General features: G+C 43.1%; 1 protein-coding gene across 1 annotated transcript; it reads left to right on the top strand.

Moving 5' to 3' along the window:
- Positions 1-2,809: 2,809 nt before the first annotated feature.
- Positions 2,810-11,282, top strand: LOC118385563 (F-box/WD repeat-containing protein 2-like). Its single transcript, XM_035772796.2, has 9 exons — positions 2,810-3,111; positions 3,206-3,284; positions 3,918-4,204; positions 5,530-5,752; positions 6,170-6,364; positions 6,710-6,843; positions 7,241-7,327; positions 7,541-7,710; positions 7,960-11,282. The coding sequence occupies exons 3-9, from the start codon at positions 3,938-3,940 to the stop codon at positions 8,246-8,248; spliced, it is 1,365 nt and encodes a 454-aa protein (XP_035628689.1). The 5' UTR covers positions 2,810-3,111; positions 3,206-3,284; positions 3,918-3,937; the 3' UTR covers positions 8,249-11,282.
- The last annotated feature ends 5,056 nt before the right edge of the window (positions 11,283-16,338 follow it).

Here is a 16,338-nt window from a genome sequence, read left to right as displayed (position 1 = left end):
CATAAGACCAGAGGATATTTCTCCAAAAAGTATCATCTTTGTCCCCATGTACAGTTGCAAACCGTAGTCTGGCATGTTTATGCTGGTTTTGCTGAGTGGCCTTTCAGGTTATGTCGATATAGGACTCATTTTACTGTGGAAAAAGATACTTTTGTACCTGTTTCCTTCAGAATCTTCACAAGGTCCTTTGCTGTTGTTCTGGTATTGATTTGCACTTTTCGCACCAAAGTATGTTCATCTCTAGGAGAAAGAACGGTATAACGGCTGCGTGGTCCAATGGTGAACGGTATGACGGCTGCGTGGTCCCATGGTGTTTATACTTGCATACTATTGTTTGTACAGATGAACGTGGTACCTTCAGGCGTTTGGAAATTGCTCCCAAGGATGAACCACACTTGTGGAGGTCTCCAATTGTTTTTCTGAGGTCTTGGCTGATTTCGTTTGATTTTCCCATGATGTCAAGCAAAGAGGCACTGCGTTTGAAGTTAGGCCTTGAAATACATCCACAGGCACACCTCCAATTGACTCAAATGATGTCAAGTAGCCTATCAGAAGCTTCTAAAGCCATGATACAATTTTCTGTAATTGTCCAAGCTGTTTTAAGGCACAGTCAACTTAGTGTCAATAAACTTCTGACCCACTGGAATTGTGATACAGTGAATTATAAGTTAAATAATCTGTCTGTAAACAATTGTTGGAAAAATTACTAGAGGTGAAAGGAACGCACACCTATTTAGGCGAGGTGCTGGCTTGCGGAGTGGAACACTTGAAAAATAAAGGAGAGCCGCATACCCTAGGAGCTCAGATGCAAAATAAAATGCATGTCCAACGTTTCAACAGACAAGCTGTCTTCCTCAGGGTATAATGACAAACACTGTGGGGTGACTCATTTATAAAGTGTCAAAAGACACAGACAGGTGTCTGTAATCATGGTCCGGTTTGGCCTGAAATCATTGGTTAAATCTCATATGTTAAAATAGCATACAAAAAACATGAATGGATAGCATACGATCATAGATTCAATTTGGCTACATAGGCCTACAAACATTTACAACAGCAAAATCACAACAATCACAAGAATGGCTTCAGATCAAAGTCTACGTTGAGGGAGCAAGGGTCTTTAAATTAAAGATCCGGGCAGCCTCTCCTAGGGAGGGTGACATTCGATGCCAATGTTTGATGCTTCCGAAACTGGGTAAGTTTGGGCACCTAATGGTGCTACGATGCTCCGAAATTCGTACTTTTAATTCGCACTTTGTTTTACCCACATAATTTTTAGCACAAGGACAAGTTATAAGATAAATGACTGCCTTAGTGGAGCACATGATAACAGCTTTGATTGGAATCTGTTTCCCTGTTTGAAGGATCTACATGTATAAGTGCCATTGCATTGAGCACAGACATTACACTTGTAGTTTCTTTCCAGTAGGGGCGCAAATAGAGGTTGTGCAGGGATATCTTTGAGTGGTAAATCAGAGTTTACCAATTGATCTCTGAGATTTCTGCCCCGCGAGAATACGACCGAGGGAAGGTCCGAAAACACATTACCGATACTATCATCGGATCTTAGAATGTGCCAAAGTTTATGAACGATTCCCTTAATTTACCCCTCTCCTTTAATTTTCTTTGTGTCTCAGCCATAGTTCTGTCAAAATCGGATTGTTTTTTGCAAATTCTTTTGATTCAACAGAATTGGCTGTAGGGCAAACTATTTTTCAAGGGAAGGCAAACAATTTTTCAACTATCAGCCCTCAACAAACTGTTACGATCAGTAGGTTTCCTGTAAAGGTCAGTGTATAGAACACAAGAACAGAAGATCAAGAAAACTGATTTGACGTGTATCAGAATGCATAGTAAATCTCAGATGCTCAGAACAGGAGTTAAGAAAAGCATGGAACACCTGGAGCTGTTTTGCATCACCCCTCCATAGAACAAAAATACCATCAATATACCGTTTCCAAATAATGATGTTAGGCAAGAAAACATTTTTGAGGTTTGAAAATGGACTGTTTCGCCATGTTACCCACGTAAAAATTAGCATTGTTACGAGCCATGGGGGATCCCATAGCAGTACCCTTAGTCTGAATAAAGAAATAATTTAGAAACACGAAATAGTTATGTGTGAGTACTATTTCAGCCAATGTTACAATGCATGCACTGGAAGGTAGTTCATTAGGGTCACGTTGCAGAAGAAAATGTTCCACAGCTTCAATACCGCCCTCGTGTGGAATATTTGTGTATAACGACTCAACATCAAAAGTAACTAACAAAGTTAGTTGGTGTCCCTTTTGGTAGGCCGTCATTGTAAATAAGAATTTGTTCTTAACTAATTTGCCTAATTAAATAAAGGTTCATTCTTGCGAATTGAAGTTAAATTATGAAACACAAAGAGAAGAAAGATACAGTTTTGTATGTTTTTTTTCTTGGTAATTTTTTTGGGGAAGCCTGACTTCGCTAGACATCCATGAATACACACCACTGTTTATCTACTTCGTTCGTCCTTCAGTACCCTGGCTGAACAGTCATTGCGTCCTGTGAACCCAAAATCATAAAACTGGCCTTTACTTTGAAAAAAAAGTGAGCTTGACCCGGAAAACCATTGCTAAGTAGTCGGAAGAACGTTTGCAGAAAAAGTTTGCAACATAAGGCATGCATCCATAGAGAATGATAGAGGCCTCTAGTGGCCAAAATAACATTATAGGCAGCGCAATTGAGGGCATCCACCAATTTTAATGTCGTCAACTGGGTGGGACTTCCGACTTCATTGGCTGATCCGTCCTGGTGACCCTATTAGAGACATGTTCAACCGGGTCATGAGGAGGGCTAAGGCAAACGCGAAAAAGAAAATGGACTACTTCAAAACGGAGATTGCCTCAATGGCGCGGCCTAATTTTTGTCACAGACACGAGTCCTCTATGTATCTCTATGGTTCCAGCCATTACCTCAGTGGGTGCATCCATCGAGCTAGATTGGATTTAGGTAGCTAACGGTAGTAAATGTATTCATCTACGTTTAGGTAAAACGTGACTGTATTGGTGCGTGTAACATTACCTATCCGTTAACTTCGGAAAGAAGCAGAGTCCCTCATTCCAGCCAGCCAGAAAAGCTAACGTAACGTTTATTTTCTAAGCTGATAAACGAATGACCTTCTGGCATCTCGCAAAAGGAATATTCTGATAGTTAAGTAGCGTTGTTTTGTTTGTAGAACTCAGAATACCCGGTGTTCCTGTCCGCCTGGCTAGCGAGCACAATACCGCCCACAGATACGGGTTCTACGGGAAATGGTACGTCGTTCTACGGTTTCTACAGCTACACGTTAGTGTACACTGCACCTTACTGCTGAAACGCTAGCTAGCTTAGCAACGTTAACCCTGAGCTATAACTTTAAATAAAAGGGGCAAAGCCAGCTAGTCAGAACAGTAGATGTTCTACTCAGTCCAACAGGCAGTGATGTCTACGCTAGTTAGCGAAGGACTCATGTTGCCTTAAACGTGTGAAGTATGTAACGTTAGCTAGGCCCAAGTAAACGATTGAGGTAGACATTTGCTGGTAGTGTTAAAGTATTGTAAACCGTCAAAAGGTGATCTTTGAGAATGTATTAATTACACTTTAAAGGTGAACTCAGCGAAATGACGTTGCCACGAGCAGCACTGCAGTTATTGACATTGGCGATAACCAACACATTATCTACCCATGAGCACGGATTCGCTTCTCGCTGTTAGTTTGGTAGCCACGGGACCAAAACAACCGAGAAGTTGAGTCTCGCGCTTCAACACTCTTAGCTGTTGCAGAAATGTACCAACTAAGTTGTTTGTTTACTTTCTGCATCTACGCCATGTCGCTGAGTCTACCTTTTAAATACATGATAATGGTATGTAACGTTAACTAATCATCGTTACTGAACCCTGTAACCGCAGGTCGACGTTCTCATGTGTCCATGGAGAAGGCGGCCTTTGAGGGGTGGCTGGAGTCGGTCTCCGCCTCTTTCCTCACACTGAGCGACCAGCAGCGCAACCAGTCCCTGGACCAACTCATCTCGCTGAGCGGTGCAGTCCAGCTGCGGCACCTGTCCAACGGACTGGAGGCGCTGCTCAAGCGGGACTTCCTGCGACTGCTGCCCCTGGAGCTCACCTTCTATTTGCTGCACTGGCTCGACCCGCAGACCCTGCTCACCTGCTGCCTGGTGTGCAAGGGGTGGAATAAGGTCAGGCTCTCTCTGTCATGGTGGTTGGATCTCTGGTGGTGTATAAGCAGTACGACAAAGGTCTGTGGCGCATTCAGCAGGACACAACATTTTGGAACGTTCAGATAGAAAAACATGTTATGTAGGACACACATGAACAAGGAATGGCTCTATTCATGTCATTTCTATCTGCAATGTTTGGAAACTGAATGTGGCCCAGGCTTCATGTTATACCCTTCTCACACCATTGTGCTGACCTGAACCATATTGTGCTGGCTTGGTTCTTTTTTCTTTCACCTTTCCAGTGTGGTTCTGTCAACTGTTGGTGGATGCATAACCAGGCCAGCACAGTACAACTCTATGTTTGAAGGGGTATTTGTTAGTAGCTGGTGTGCATGCAATTGAATAAGGCCAGGGTTTCCCACATGTGACACTAGCTAGGTTTCCATCCAATTGGTGACAGATTTTTATGGGAATATCTTAGAATCAGCATAAAGAAAATGTGCATTCTCCCACCAGTGGTGTGTTTCCACCAAACATACCTGTTGTGGATGACGAGAGGATACAGAATTTTCTTTTTGCAAAAGTTTTCATTTACCTAATAAAATCAAAAGTTCTCAATGTGTTTCCACCTCCTTTTCAACTGTTCTGATAGTTTGGTCACAAACTGTTGTGAAAATGGCAAATGTGCCTACTCTGATCTTGGCACGTGTGCTCTAGCCAACAGCTGGCAGATACAGTGCAGGTAGACTAGCCTATATGATGTTATAATGGTTGAGAATATTTTTATTTGTCAAGCGTCGATCATCATGCCACCAGAATAAGATCCTCTATTTATTTATTGGAACGGCACATCAAGATCACCGTGCACTTCACCACCCTGTGAAGTTGAACTTATTTCATATGTAGCCTAATAAACTGCATTGTTTGAGTGGTAGTACCACACATCCATATCATCATGTGACTATAAGTTGACTTCGATATCAATATTTGGGCGTAAAGGCGTTTCTGCTACCATTTCTTGCATAATTAATTTTACGGACACAGATGTATCTATATTTATTCAATTGAACCGAAACTTCCTGTTTCCATCACAGCTGTTATTATTGTTTTGTATGCTATGACTTTACTCGCATAACTGGATGGAAATGTGGTTACTGATAATATTTTGGATTGAGAAATGTACTAGTGGTGCAAGTAAGGACCTATTTTAATGTGTGTTATTGAGATTAACTTTGAACCTTTCCTCCTAAGATTTGCCTCGGTTAGTTAGATTTGACGTTTCTTTGGGTTGCTTTGTCCTCGGTTCCGGTTGAACTATATAATCCTTTTGATAACTCCCGTAGGTGATAAGTGCGTGCACGGAGGTGTGGCAGGGTGTGTGCCGCGACCTGGGCTGGCGCATCGATGACTCCATCCAGGACGCGTCCCACTGGAAGGGTATCTACCTCAAGGCCAAGCTGCGCATGATGCAGTTGAAGGACCAGGAGGCCTTTGAGACCTCGTCGCTCATCGGGCACAGTGCGCGCGTCTACGCCCTCTACTACAAGGATGGCCTTCTCTGCACAGGTGGGTTATATGCGTATGGTCATTCTGGGGTGTGGTGGAGTGGTCTTCAGTGTTCTCCTACTATCCATTTGGCCAGGTGGCCTTTTTACTCTTGCCTGTTAGGTTGAATTTAAGGTTTAGGTGTTAGCATCTGTGAATAATGCTTCTATTGGCACTTTTGTGCAAAATGTAGTATCTGCAACAATCGCTAGTTTGCTGGAGGTCTTTTGTCTTCAAATGTTGTCGTTACATTCATACATGCAATTGTTTAATTCCTCATTGTAAAACTCACATTATTTCATAGGCTCTTTCTTTAAAATAAAATCTTAAAGCTGCAACCTCGAGCTCCGATGCAATAATTTAATTCACCAACGTTTCGACAGCCAGGCTGTCTTCATCAGGCTATCCTCGTTGTAAAATGTACAAATTATCTTGTAGGCTCTGATGACCTTTCTGCCAAACTGTGGGACGTCCGCACCGGGCAGTGCATCTACGGCATTCAGACACACACCTGCGCCACAGTGAAGTTTGATGAGCAGAAGCTGGTGACTGGGTCCTTTGACAACACTATCGCCTGCTGGGAGTGGAGCACAGGTGCCAAGATCCAGCAGTTCCGTGGGCACACGGGTGCAGGTCAGTGTACCGCTGGGGTCCCTACCTTTCCCAGTTGCTGAGTTAGGGGTGTTACGTCCATTGTTCATTTGGGTTTTAGGAAATAACTTGTGAGTTAAGCATTGTTTCCTAGAGACAGCTGGACTGTGCTGATCTGTGGGTCTTTTGATTGACAGGCAGATATGAACTCTGCTTTTATGCGTGGGAGCTACCACTCCAAGTAGCCTCCATAGAGACCGTATCAGTGTCTAAATAGCTCTATTTTACAACAACAACAAATTCTTAAGGCTACGAATGATGGTCACAATTGGCAGAGCAATGTGTGTTGGTGTACTAAAGCCAGGTCTCTCTCCTTGCCTCTGGCAGTGTTCAGCGTGGACTACGAGGATGATCTGGACACGCTGGTGAGCGGCTCTGCCGACTTCTCTGTCAAGGTGTGGTCCCTGTCGGCAGGCGCCTGCCTCAACACCCTCACGGGACATACTGAGTGGGTCACCAAGGTAAACCTGCCTATCAACCTCCTGTCCTTGGTCATGTTAAGGATTGCTGGAAAATTGAATCGGTGTGTTTATGGGTATCCGTTGAGGACCTGGGGCAGAATTTCACAACATGTTTTGCTGATCTTGAGTAGATATCTGGGATGCAAGGTGATTTGTAGATCAGTGATTGTGCCCATTGTCTTGTGCAAATGCCTGTGAAATGGATGAAAGGAGAAGGTTTTGCAGTGTTGCAATCTATAGCAAAGCCATATCTAGCATATTCACAGATTATTTTTGTTTTGTTGCTGGTACATTTTGTTTACAAACTGCAAGCTACCCAGTGTTCAATAAGAATACTAGATGAAGGACCCAAACTCGTCTCGCATATTAAGACTATCAAACCATTTCCCCTGCGTAGGTGATTCTTCAGAAGAGTGAAGTAGAATCCATGGTGCACTGTCCTGGCGACTACATTCTGTTGAGTGCTGACAAATATGAAATAAAGGTAATATGGTTAATTAATTTGATATTTTTTGCATCTGCTGCCATTCAACTTTCATGCAATAATTTAACCCTGTGCTTTTTGTCTTTTGTCACTGTAATACTTAAGATGGCTCCATACAGTGTCTCCCTCAGCACAGTTTGACCACAGTGCTGTTTTCTCTACAGAGATGCATATAAACAAATGAATGTGCGTGTATCATTGGTTATTTTGCAGGTTTGGCCTATAGGCAGGGAAATCAACTGTAAGTGCTTGAAGACCTTGTCTGTGTCAGAGGACCGTAGTGTGTGTCTGCAGCCTCGCCTGCAGTTTGACGGCCGCTATGTCGTTTGTAGCTCGGACCTGGGGATCTACCAGTGGGACTTTGCCAGCTTCGATATCCTCAGGTAAACTGCCCAGGGCCTTGTTTCTATCAGGAAACAGAACTTTAACCCTCAAAACGACCAGGTTGTAAACGACTTGATTCCTTGCTAGACTTGCTGTGAATAAGCCACAAAATCCTCAGAATTTTGGAGTATATGACTCACAATATCCATGGTAGCGAACAAAAGGAGTTGTGTGGGTGTTCATACATGGAATGTAACGGAGCCCTTCATACCTGCCAACAATCAGTTGCTGAATCTCCTTCTTTCCAGGGTCATCAAAACGCAAGACCCCGCCAACCTTTCCCTGCTCAGCTTCGGTGAGGTGTTCTCGCTCCTCTTCGACACCGACTTCTTGTATGTCATGGACCTGAGGACAGAAAGGATAACGGGTCGTTGGCCTCTGCCTGCCTACAGGAAGTCCAAACGAGGTTCCAGCTTCCTGCCGGGAGTCACCTCCTGGCTCAATGGGCTGGATGGGCGAAATGACTCTGGCCTCGTGTTCGCCACGAGCATGCCTGACCATAGCATTCACTTGGTTCTGTGGAAAGAAAACCGATAAAGAAAGCTATCGGCGAAACCTACGAGAGCTAGAATGTCAATTGCCATGTAAACAGGGTGCTCTGACTTTCGAAACCCAACATCAAGTTAGATAATGCATGGGCCAAAGTTGTTTTCCCTTTCTTTTTTTTCTCGACACAAGCTCTCATACACGCATCATGTGACATGCTGTCACCAACCATAAGACACACCGAAACGCTGCTATGAATACAAGGGGAAGAAAGGCCCAGTTCAGAGGGCCAAGGAAGCAGTTGGTGTTAGTTCCAACCCTGCCATGGGTCTTCTCACTTTGAAGGAAATACAAGGACCGGGACGGTGGCTGAATGAAGACCGAACTCTCGAAGAACTGCATGGTCTACAACCATTGGACTGTGACAATTTTACAAAAAACATTGCAAAACAAGTCAGGCTCTACAGCTGTAGACATTTCCCCTGTATTACCATGTATCAGAACTTTTAAACTTCAGACAAGGTTCTTCAAGCAGTTACGAGGCGGGAAGTTGCCTTAACACAATACTTCGTTACACGAAAGTACATCTATGACTTTGGCACAGTTTTTCCTAGACTGTCAAATACCATCCCCATGAGAGTTTTATGTTGAAATGTTCAAAGTGGTTTGGTGCATCGGATTTGTACCATATTCAATGTAAATCCATTGTTTGATAATGCTTTTCTTAAAAGTCAACATGACATTAAGTTGTGCCTTTTCCTTTGATTTGAATATTCACCTAGGTGTGACAAATCAAACTAGAATTTCATTATTACCAGGCACATTGCAATGAGATAATGAATGTTGTAATTGTATATATATTTTTATTATCTTTCGTACTCTCCATACTATAACCAACCGCATACAATGTATTTCTAAACTTACTAGGTCACGATACCAACATTTTACAAACCATTTTTACATCAGGCCAAGTATCATGCTGCAAACGAATAATTAGCAACCCGGGATTAGTTTAAAATGGCCCGCGACATGGTTTGTGAAATTATATAAAATGCGCGCGGATCCTGATAGAAAGGGAAAAAAGGCATTCTGTTAATATGGGTAATATTTTTTTGAATGTTTAGGCCAACTAAAGACTAGACGTTTTTTGTTGTTGCTGTAAAGCATGCCTGTGGCGAAAGGGTGCTCCATTTCACCTCTCTGACATGCCGACCAGGCCAGACACATCGCGGATGCCGCAAAATAAATGTAGAAATCCATGTTATTCAATTAATCTGCGTTCTCGCTCGCCACCGGCTACGCGCGTGCGCTATCGTGCATAAATGTATTTTGTCCCCCTACACCAAACGCGATCACGACATGCAGGTTAAAATATCAAAAACTCTGAACCAATGACATTAATTTGGGGACAGGTTGAAAACCATTAAACATGGCAATTTAGCTAGTTAGAACGGCCAACTGAATTGTTTCTAGTCATCTCTCCTCCTTCCAGGCTTTTTTATCTTTGAACTTATATGGTGATTGGCATCTACACTTACCACGACAACCGGCAAAACATTTCGTCTTTCAATCACCCATGTGGGTATAACCAATGAGGACCTGCTTCTATAAACCAATGAGGAGATAGGAGAGGCAGGACTTTCAGTGCGATCTGCGTCAGAAATAGTTATATTTTAGGCCATGACATCGCTGACGCGCGTAATAATTGAATGACACGGATTTCTACATTTATTTTGCGACTCAAGCACGGTCAGCATGTAAATTCTATATATTTTTAAACTGATGGCGGAATAGCCGAGTTTGAAGAGCGGACAGAGAAGCGGGTGAGTGAGGGCTGTTAGTGGATGCAATGCACTGATTACAGCTGCGACACTTGATACGCGAATGACAGAAGTGGATATCATTGGACCTGCGAATACAAGAGACGAGTGGCTTAAATTCAACTCAATTTATTAACAAAACTGACTTTAAACAACAGGCGCCAGCAGGCTCTTTAGATCGGCAGGGCTTAACAAGTTGGTAGTATTGTGAAATGGTACAATGGTGTTCTAAAATGTTGGTATTATAAAGATCATCCGTTTTGGTACCTTTTATTACCGTGGTACCGGTATACCGTGCAACACTAAATCTTGCCACTTGCAACACTAAATCCTGCTGCTTTTTACCCTACATGATTCACTTGAATATTTCTTGTGAATTGCGTTATTGAAGTATAGACCAGGTAAATGTTTTTTTAACAGGATTTGAAGTTGGGAATTTTGCACAATGTGAATGAGTGAGCAATTGGTTATCAGCTTGGGAGTCAAAGCAAGACTTGACTCTCAGCTATGTTTTACAGTGACATTCAGTTCAGCAGTGTACTTAGGCCGAGTCAAATACCCATCCATGCAGTTTTTAAATGTCCATTTCAATACTTACATATGTGATTTTCTCTAAAGATCACATTGGTTGCTCAGAGGTGAATTTAGCCCAGAGATGTTTTAATACTCTTTCAGAGACCTCAGATATCAGGAGTCTTCCCAGTTAAGTGGAAAAGACCGGATAGATTTTACACCATGGCTGTTTCTGAAACATTTAATAGTTGTTAAATACATGCTTCTTCCATTCTTGTTTCATCGATTCCTTGTACTCTTTCTCAAAGCTCATTGGGGAGGTCTGAGGGTGGGACCTAGGATCTTCTCCAAAACACCTTGAAAGGTAAAAAGGTAGTTGAGGAAACAAGGATGGAGGCAGCAAGGATTTGAACGCTAGTAACATTTTTAGACAGTCTATGCTTCCCTTCTCCCAAGGATTACTGATTCGCACTCTGAAGTTCTGTAATCTGTACAGACAAGTAGCTCTCCTGCCATTCTGTTTATGCCTTACTAAGCAGCTGATGAATGGTACGGTAAACCTAGACATTTTTGCTGATACAATCTCATGTTTTATTAGTTCAAACAAGGCCTCTGAGGTCAGACTACATGCATTGCCTCACTAAACTGTAATCTTTTTTTCACTTGCATACATCAATCAGCTTAATTCAGGTATGTTGGTTGTATATAACAATATTGCAGTCTTTCAAATAAATGGAAGTTGCTAACCTTAATGATAGTTTGTCTTTTTCCCCTCCCTATGTGTTAAATAGGGAAATTAGATATGTTTCCTTACCTTGAAAGTGTCTATGTACTAGGATAGACTGTCATTTTTGGCCAACACATTTTGGAGAAAATAATTCTAAAAAAGGCTTGCTATTTCCTCAAAGAACATGATGTATTGGCTCATTGGCTGAGCTGGCCAATCAGTGGTCTCCTGGCATGAATATTTTTAATGACCGGTTTACGCCTACACCATTCTGTTGGGGTACACACACCATTCCAACACAGAAAAGCTGCTTTTAACATGATTGAATTCAGCCCTTAGTTCTGAAACTCCTTAAAACTGTCTCGTGTTTTGTTAGATCTGCTTTAAAAATTGACCTCTTACAGACATTTTGGAAGAACTGAAAGAATTGACAATTCCGTGGAATTTAATAAGCACTCTGATAAGAGAAGATTCTATAAAATGTCAGCTTTTGCTGACTTGAGGGTAAGACGTTAGAGTAAATATGGGTAGGTTTAACCAATTACTGCAGGGCAATTTGCATTAACAGAATTATGCAGAGACTCCGATTTTTCACTTTCAAATGTATGCCAAACAAAAACCGCACAATGACTACTTTGAACAATTTACACAGTAGGATATGTTCTTCCAAGAGTAGGTGATCCTAGCGAATCCCCTATTTGTAAAATATCTAAATGAGAACCATTGATTTCAAAGTTAAATAAACCATAGAACTCTATGCACAAGGACGACCCTAGCTCACACAGGAAGCGGCGCTAGTGACCTAATCCAGGCACTTGTCATGTCCTGTCTGGACTACTGAAACTCGCTGTTGGCTGGGCTCCCTGCTTGTAACATCAAAACCTTGCAACTTATCCAGAACACTGCAGCCCACCTGGTGTTCAACATTCCCAAGTTCTTCCATGTCACCCTGCGCCACTGCACACTTCACTGGCTTCCAGTCGAAGCTCATATCCACTACAAGAGTGACTGCTTCTCCCTACCTTCAGACAATGCTTAAACCCCACACCCCAACCTGAGTGCTACGTTCTGCCACCTCTGGTCTCTTGGCCCTCGTACCCCTACAGGAGGACAGTGCCCAGGCCAAGCTCTTCTCTGTCCTGGCACACCAATGGTGGAACGAGCATCCCCCTTAAGCTAGGACAGCAGAGTCCCTGCCCATCTTCTGAAAACATCTGAAACCCTACCTCTTCAAAGAGTATTTTAAATAAATACATTACTAGATTACTGTAGCTCTCCTCAGATCGAGTGGTTCCCTGTTTTCCTGCTTAACTGCTCACAAGTGAACCGTGAAGATATCGCTGCCGATCATAGGTCTTCAGTACTGACCGAATGGTTTTTCTTTTGTGTAGAAATTGCTTTTCTACTTCTCAGTCTCTATTGGTAGCTAGCTTCATGGCTAGCCCATCAGATGATCAAATGCTATGTCACATGAATACAATAAGTATAGACTTTACCATGAAATGCTTCCTTACGAGCCCTTTCCCAACAATACCGTTAAGTAAGAAAATTTGCAAATGGATAAAGAAAATAGTAACACAATCCCAAGGCTATATACACACAGAGTACAGGTACCAAGTCAGTATACTGGTGTATGAGGTAGTTGGGTTGATTGATTTGAGGTAATATGTACATGTATTTTTGGTTAGGTGATTGATTGAAGTACTATGTACATGTAGGTAGGGGTGAAAAGCAGAAAGTCCGGGCAGCCATTTGATTAACTGTGCAGCAATCTTATGGCTTTGGGTATAAGCTGATCAGGAGCCTTTTGGTCCCAGACTTGGCGCTCCCGTTCCGCTTGCTGTGTGGTAGCAGCAGAGAGAACAGACCAACTTGGGTGGCTGGAGTCATTGACAATTTTTAGGGCCTTCCTCTGACACTGTCTGGTATAGTCTTCCTGGGTGACAGGGACCTCTGCCCCAGTGATGTACTGGGCCGTACTCACTACCCTCTGTAGTGCCTTGCGGTCGGATGCCAAGCAGTGATGCAGCCAGTCAAGATGCTCTCAATGTTGCATCTGTATAACATTTTGAGGGTTTGAGAGGGAAGAGGCATTGTCATGCCCTGTTCACAACTGTGTTGGTGTATTTGGACATCGAGAAATTTGAATCTCTGGATCGTCTTCACTACAGCCCTGTCGATGTGAATGGGGGCGTGCTCAGCCTCTGTTTCCTGTAGCCCGTGCTGCAAAGCTAACTTGGCTAGCTCACTTTGAGGCCAGTTAACCTCATTAGCATACCCCGATTGTAACACTGTAGCATTGCTAGCTCCCGTCTCTCGTTAGTTAAAACATCTCACAGCGGAATACACTAACTGGTCGCGGAATACACTAACTGTCCCGACGTGGTTTCCTTCAGCCAGCACTGAGCTTGAAATGGCACACTTTCACATCAAGGTAGCTGCTAATTATTTAGTGCATTACTATGCTCAACTATCTAACATTAGCGGTGAGGCTTCTAACTAGCTAGCTTATGGTGGCTAGCTCGCTGGAAAGCAAGCTAACCACACTAGCACATACGGTTGCATAAGCATGGCTAGATAACTTGGACATTAGTTCCCTACCTGCTAAGATGGTAGCGTTGCTAGCTCCCTTGTTTGTGTTGACTAGACTGACCAGTTTAGCCTCATGGCATTACGGTTGTGGGAGATTTTCAGCTTGAATTCAAATGCACCACACTGTTCCCATTTTTATTTTATTTAACCAGGAAAGTTTGGCTAGGACTGTGCTAGCTATAGCTTACCCATAGCCCCGCTAGTTCAAGGCTGAACGCAGTACTTCAGGCATAGTCATAATAGCGGTCAAACAAGGAAATGGTTCCAATGGTTTTTCCATCATTCATTTTTTTCCATAGAAACACTTAAGGGCTGTGTTTCCTGTAGGCTTACCCTGGTGTGACGTTTTGATAACCGTATAAATCTTTCTAGGACAATCTGTCTTTCGCCATTCACTGTGGCCTTTTTCCCTCTGATTTATTGTGCAAGCAATCAGTCAAGCCAGCTCTGAGACACGCTGCTCAGGCTTTCCCGCCAGAGGGCGCTGCCACTATAGACAACAAGGCAGGAGAACTCTAGCCATATTCGCTTCTCCGTTCTACGGCAGAACATGTTTCCAGGGCTCACTGTGAAACCCCTTCAGCCCTTTAGGTTCTGAGGAGCATTTTTGTTCTACATGGCAAAGGCGACTTGGCTCTGTTATTAAGGAGAACACCCTCCATTGAGCTAAACATCTGTTGATATAGTAATTATTTACGGCGACCTCACCAGGCGTCCGAGCCCCAGACAGCTATATGGTACTCCCGAGTCCACAAAGCTTCAGCTTTTCCTCATCCCGGTATTACTGCGACTGGTTCATGGAACCGGGCCACTGCCTGCCATGCCTCCCTATCTTACCGTAAGATCGGGAGGCATAGCAGGCAGTGGCCCGGTGAGTGGCTTTGGTGTAAAATACGGTTCAAAAGTTGGACGAGCACGAGATGACGCGAAACAGAGTCAAGAGAGAAGAAAATTGACAACGACAGCTCCGCAAGTGCAAAGGTCAGTCAAGAGCACAAATTAAACTTGAGAGCTTGGAAGTGTGACTTTGAGCGAGCATAACATCAGTCACAGATCGAAAAGAAAAAAGTATTTCAACAGTACATATTAAAACATGTTAAAAATAAATGTGAGTGCATTAAATCGTCCACCAGAAAGTCAACTTTTCATTGTCAAGTTTTCGCTCTCAAGTATTGGCATCTTTGGGTTTGGATTTCAGGCAGGGGGGGGGGGGATTAAGGCGGGTGTCAGTCTAAAGACCTTAGATTGGTCACTTTCACTGGAATGATGGACGAACTAACAAATTGCCAATGGCCAGTCCAGTGTTGTGATTGGCTATAACGAGCCTTCTGTTTGCAACGCGCTGCAGAGCCGTCTGTTTAGTTAGTGGTTTGATCAGTAAGTGCTGAACAACTAGGGAAACCCGGCAGCTTGATAACCAAGCAAATTGAGAAATACATTCTAATAGGTTTACTATACCTTCAGTTGAGTGGAATCTACTTGCTAAAGTTAGCTAACTTTTGTCTGTAAAACGAAAAGCAGACGGTCATCTCCAGCAAACACCATAAAACAAGTCCATTAATTGCACACAGGAGCCATTATTTAAGGGTATTAAGCCCAAGGACACACACAGCTCATGGGAATTATATGAAGACACAAAGGGGAGGATCTGCTACCTGCTACAGTTCATTCAGTTTATAACCAGTCCCAAATAATAGAATGTAAACTGACATACAGTATGATAAACCAGCTAAACTCCGATTAACATGTCAGAATCAGCTTTATTCACACTTTACCCTAATTGGTCCTGGATAAGATCATCTGCTAATTGACAATTAAAAAAAAAAAATAGTGATAGTGCAGGGTGCATAGTCTGTGGACGCAGAGTGCAAAGTCCATGCATGAGTGGACCAGGTGGACAGTTGGCGAGGGCCACGTCACAGGGGAGAAACTGTTCACGTCGTGATTGACCTGAATCATTTGCCAAAGGGCAGTCTTTGAAAGAGCGGGGTGGAAGGGGTCGGCGATGATCTTTCCTGCACTCTTCCTTGCGATGGAGTTGTGCAGGACCTCGATGGAGGGCAGGTGGCTGACCCTCTCAGCAGACCGGACGATCTGTTTCAGTGATGGAGGAAGTGAGGAGGGACTCTGATGGTCATTTAGAACTGAATTAGTACACAACACTCAAAGGAGGACTGAGGACAAAACACCACCATGCATTCACCAAACATTGCACTGAGGAAAACATATTTTGTAATTTTCTGAATGGGAACTACCATCGTCTATCAATTACAAAATCCCAAATGATTTATATTTGACATGGGACATTTGATTGAATAATCAGTAATAGAGTCAAATCGCATAGGGAGTCTCATCAGATCAGATGTTATCAGCAATCTGTGGAAAGAGCACAAGTAGAACAAAGAAGTGCATCATTCAACATAAGATTCCACCTAAAACAATGACATGAGCTCTCTGCTCAACTCCTCACTTCCCCTATACTCGCATCC

This window comes from Oncorhynchus keta, unplaced genomic scaffold (assembly GCF_023373465.1).
Source record: "Oncorhynchus keta strain PuntledgeMale-10-30-2019 unplaced genomic scaffold, Oket_V2 Un_scaffold_30379_pilon_pilon, whole genome shotgun sequence".
NCBI classification, from domain to species: Eukaryota; Metazoa; Chordata; class Actinopteri; order Salmoniformes; family Salmonidae; genus Oncorhynchus; species Oncorhynchus keta.
Note: the sequence above shows the minus strand (reverse complement) of the source record. Positions and strands in the feature narration are given on the sequence as shown.

Bases quoted from the DNA above. Each gene is read 5' to 3' on its own strand.
- LOC118385563 (XM_035772796.2), top strand. From the start codon at position 3,938: ATGGAGAAGGCGGCCTTTGAGGGGTGGCTGGAGTCGGTCTCCGCCTCT. The intron at 6,844-7,240 runs GTAAACCTGCCT...TCCCCTGCGTAG, and splicing joins ATACTGAGTGGGTCACCAAG to GTGATTCTTCAGAAGAGTGA. The intron at 7,711-7,959 runs GTAAACTGCCCA...CCTTCTTTCCAG, and splicing joins GCCAGCTTCGATATCCTCAG to GGTCATCAAAACGCAAGACC.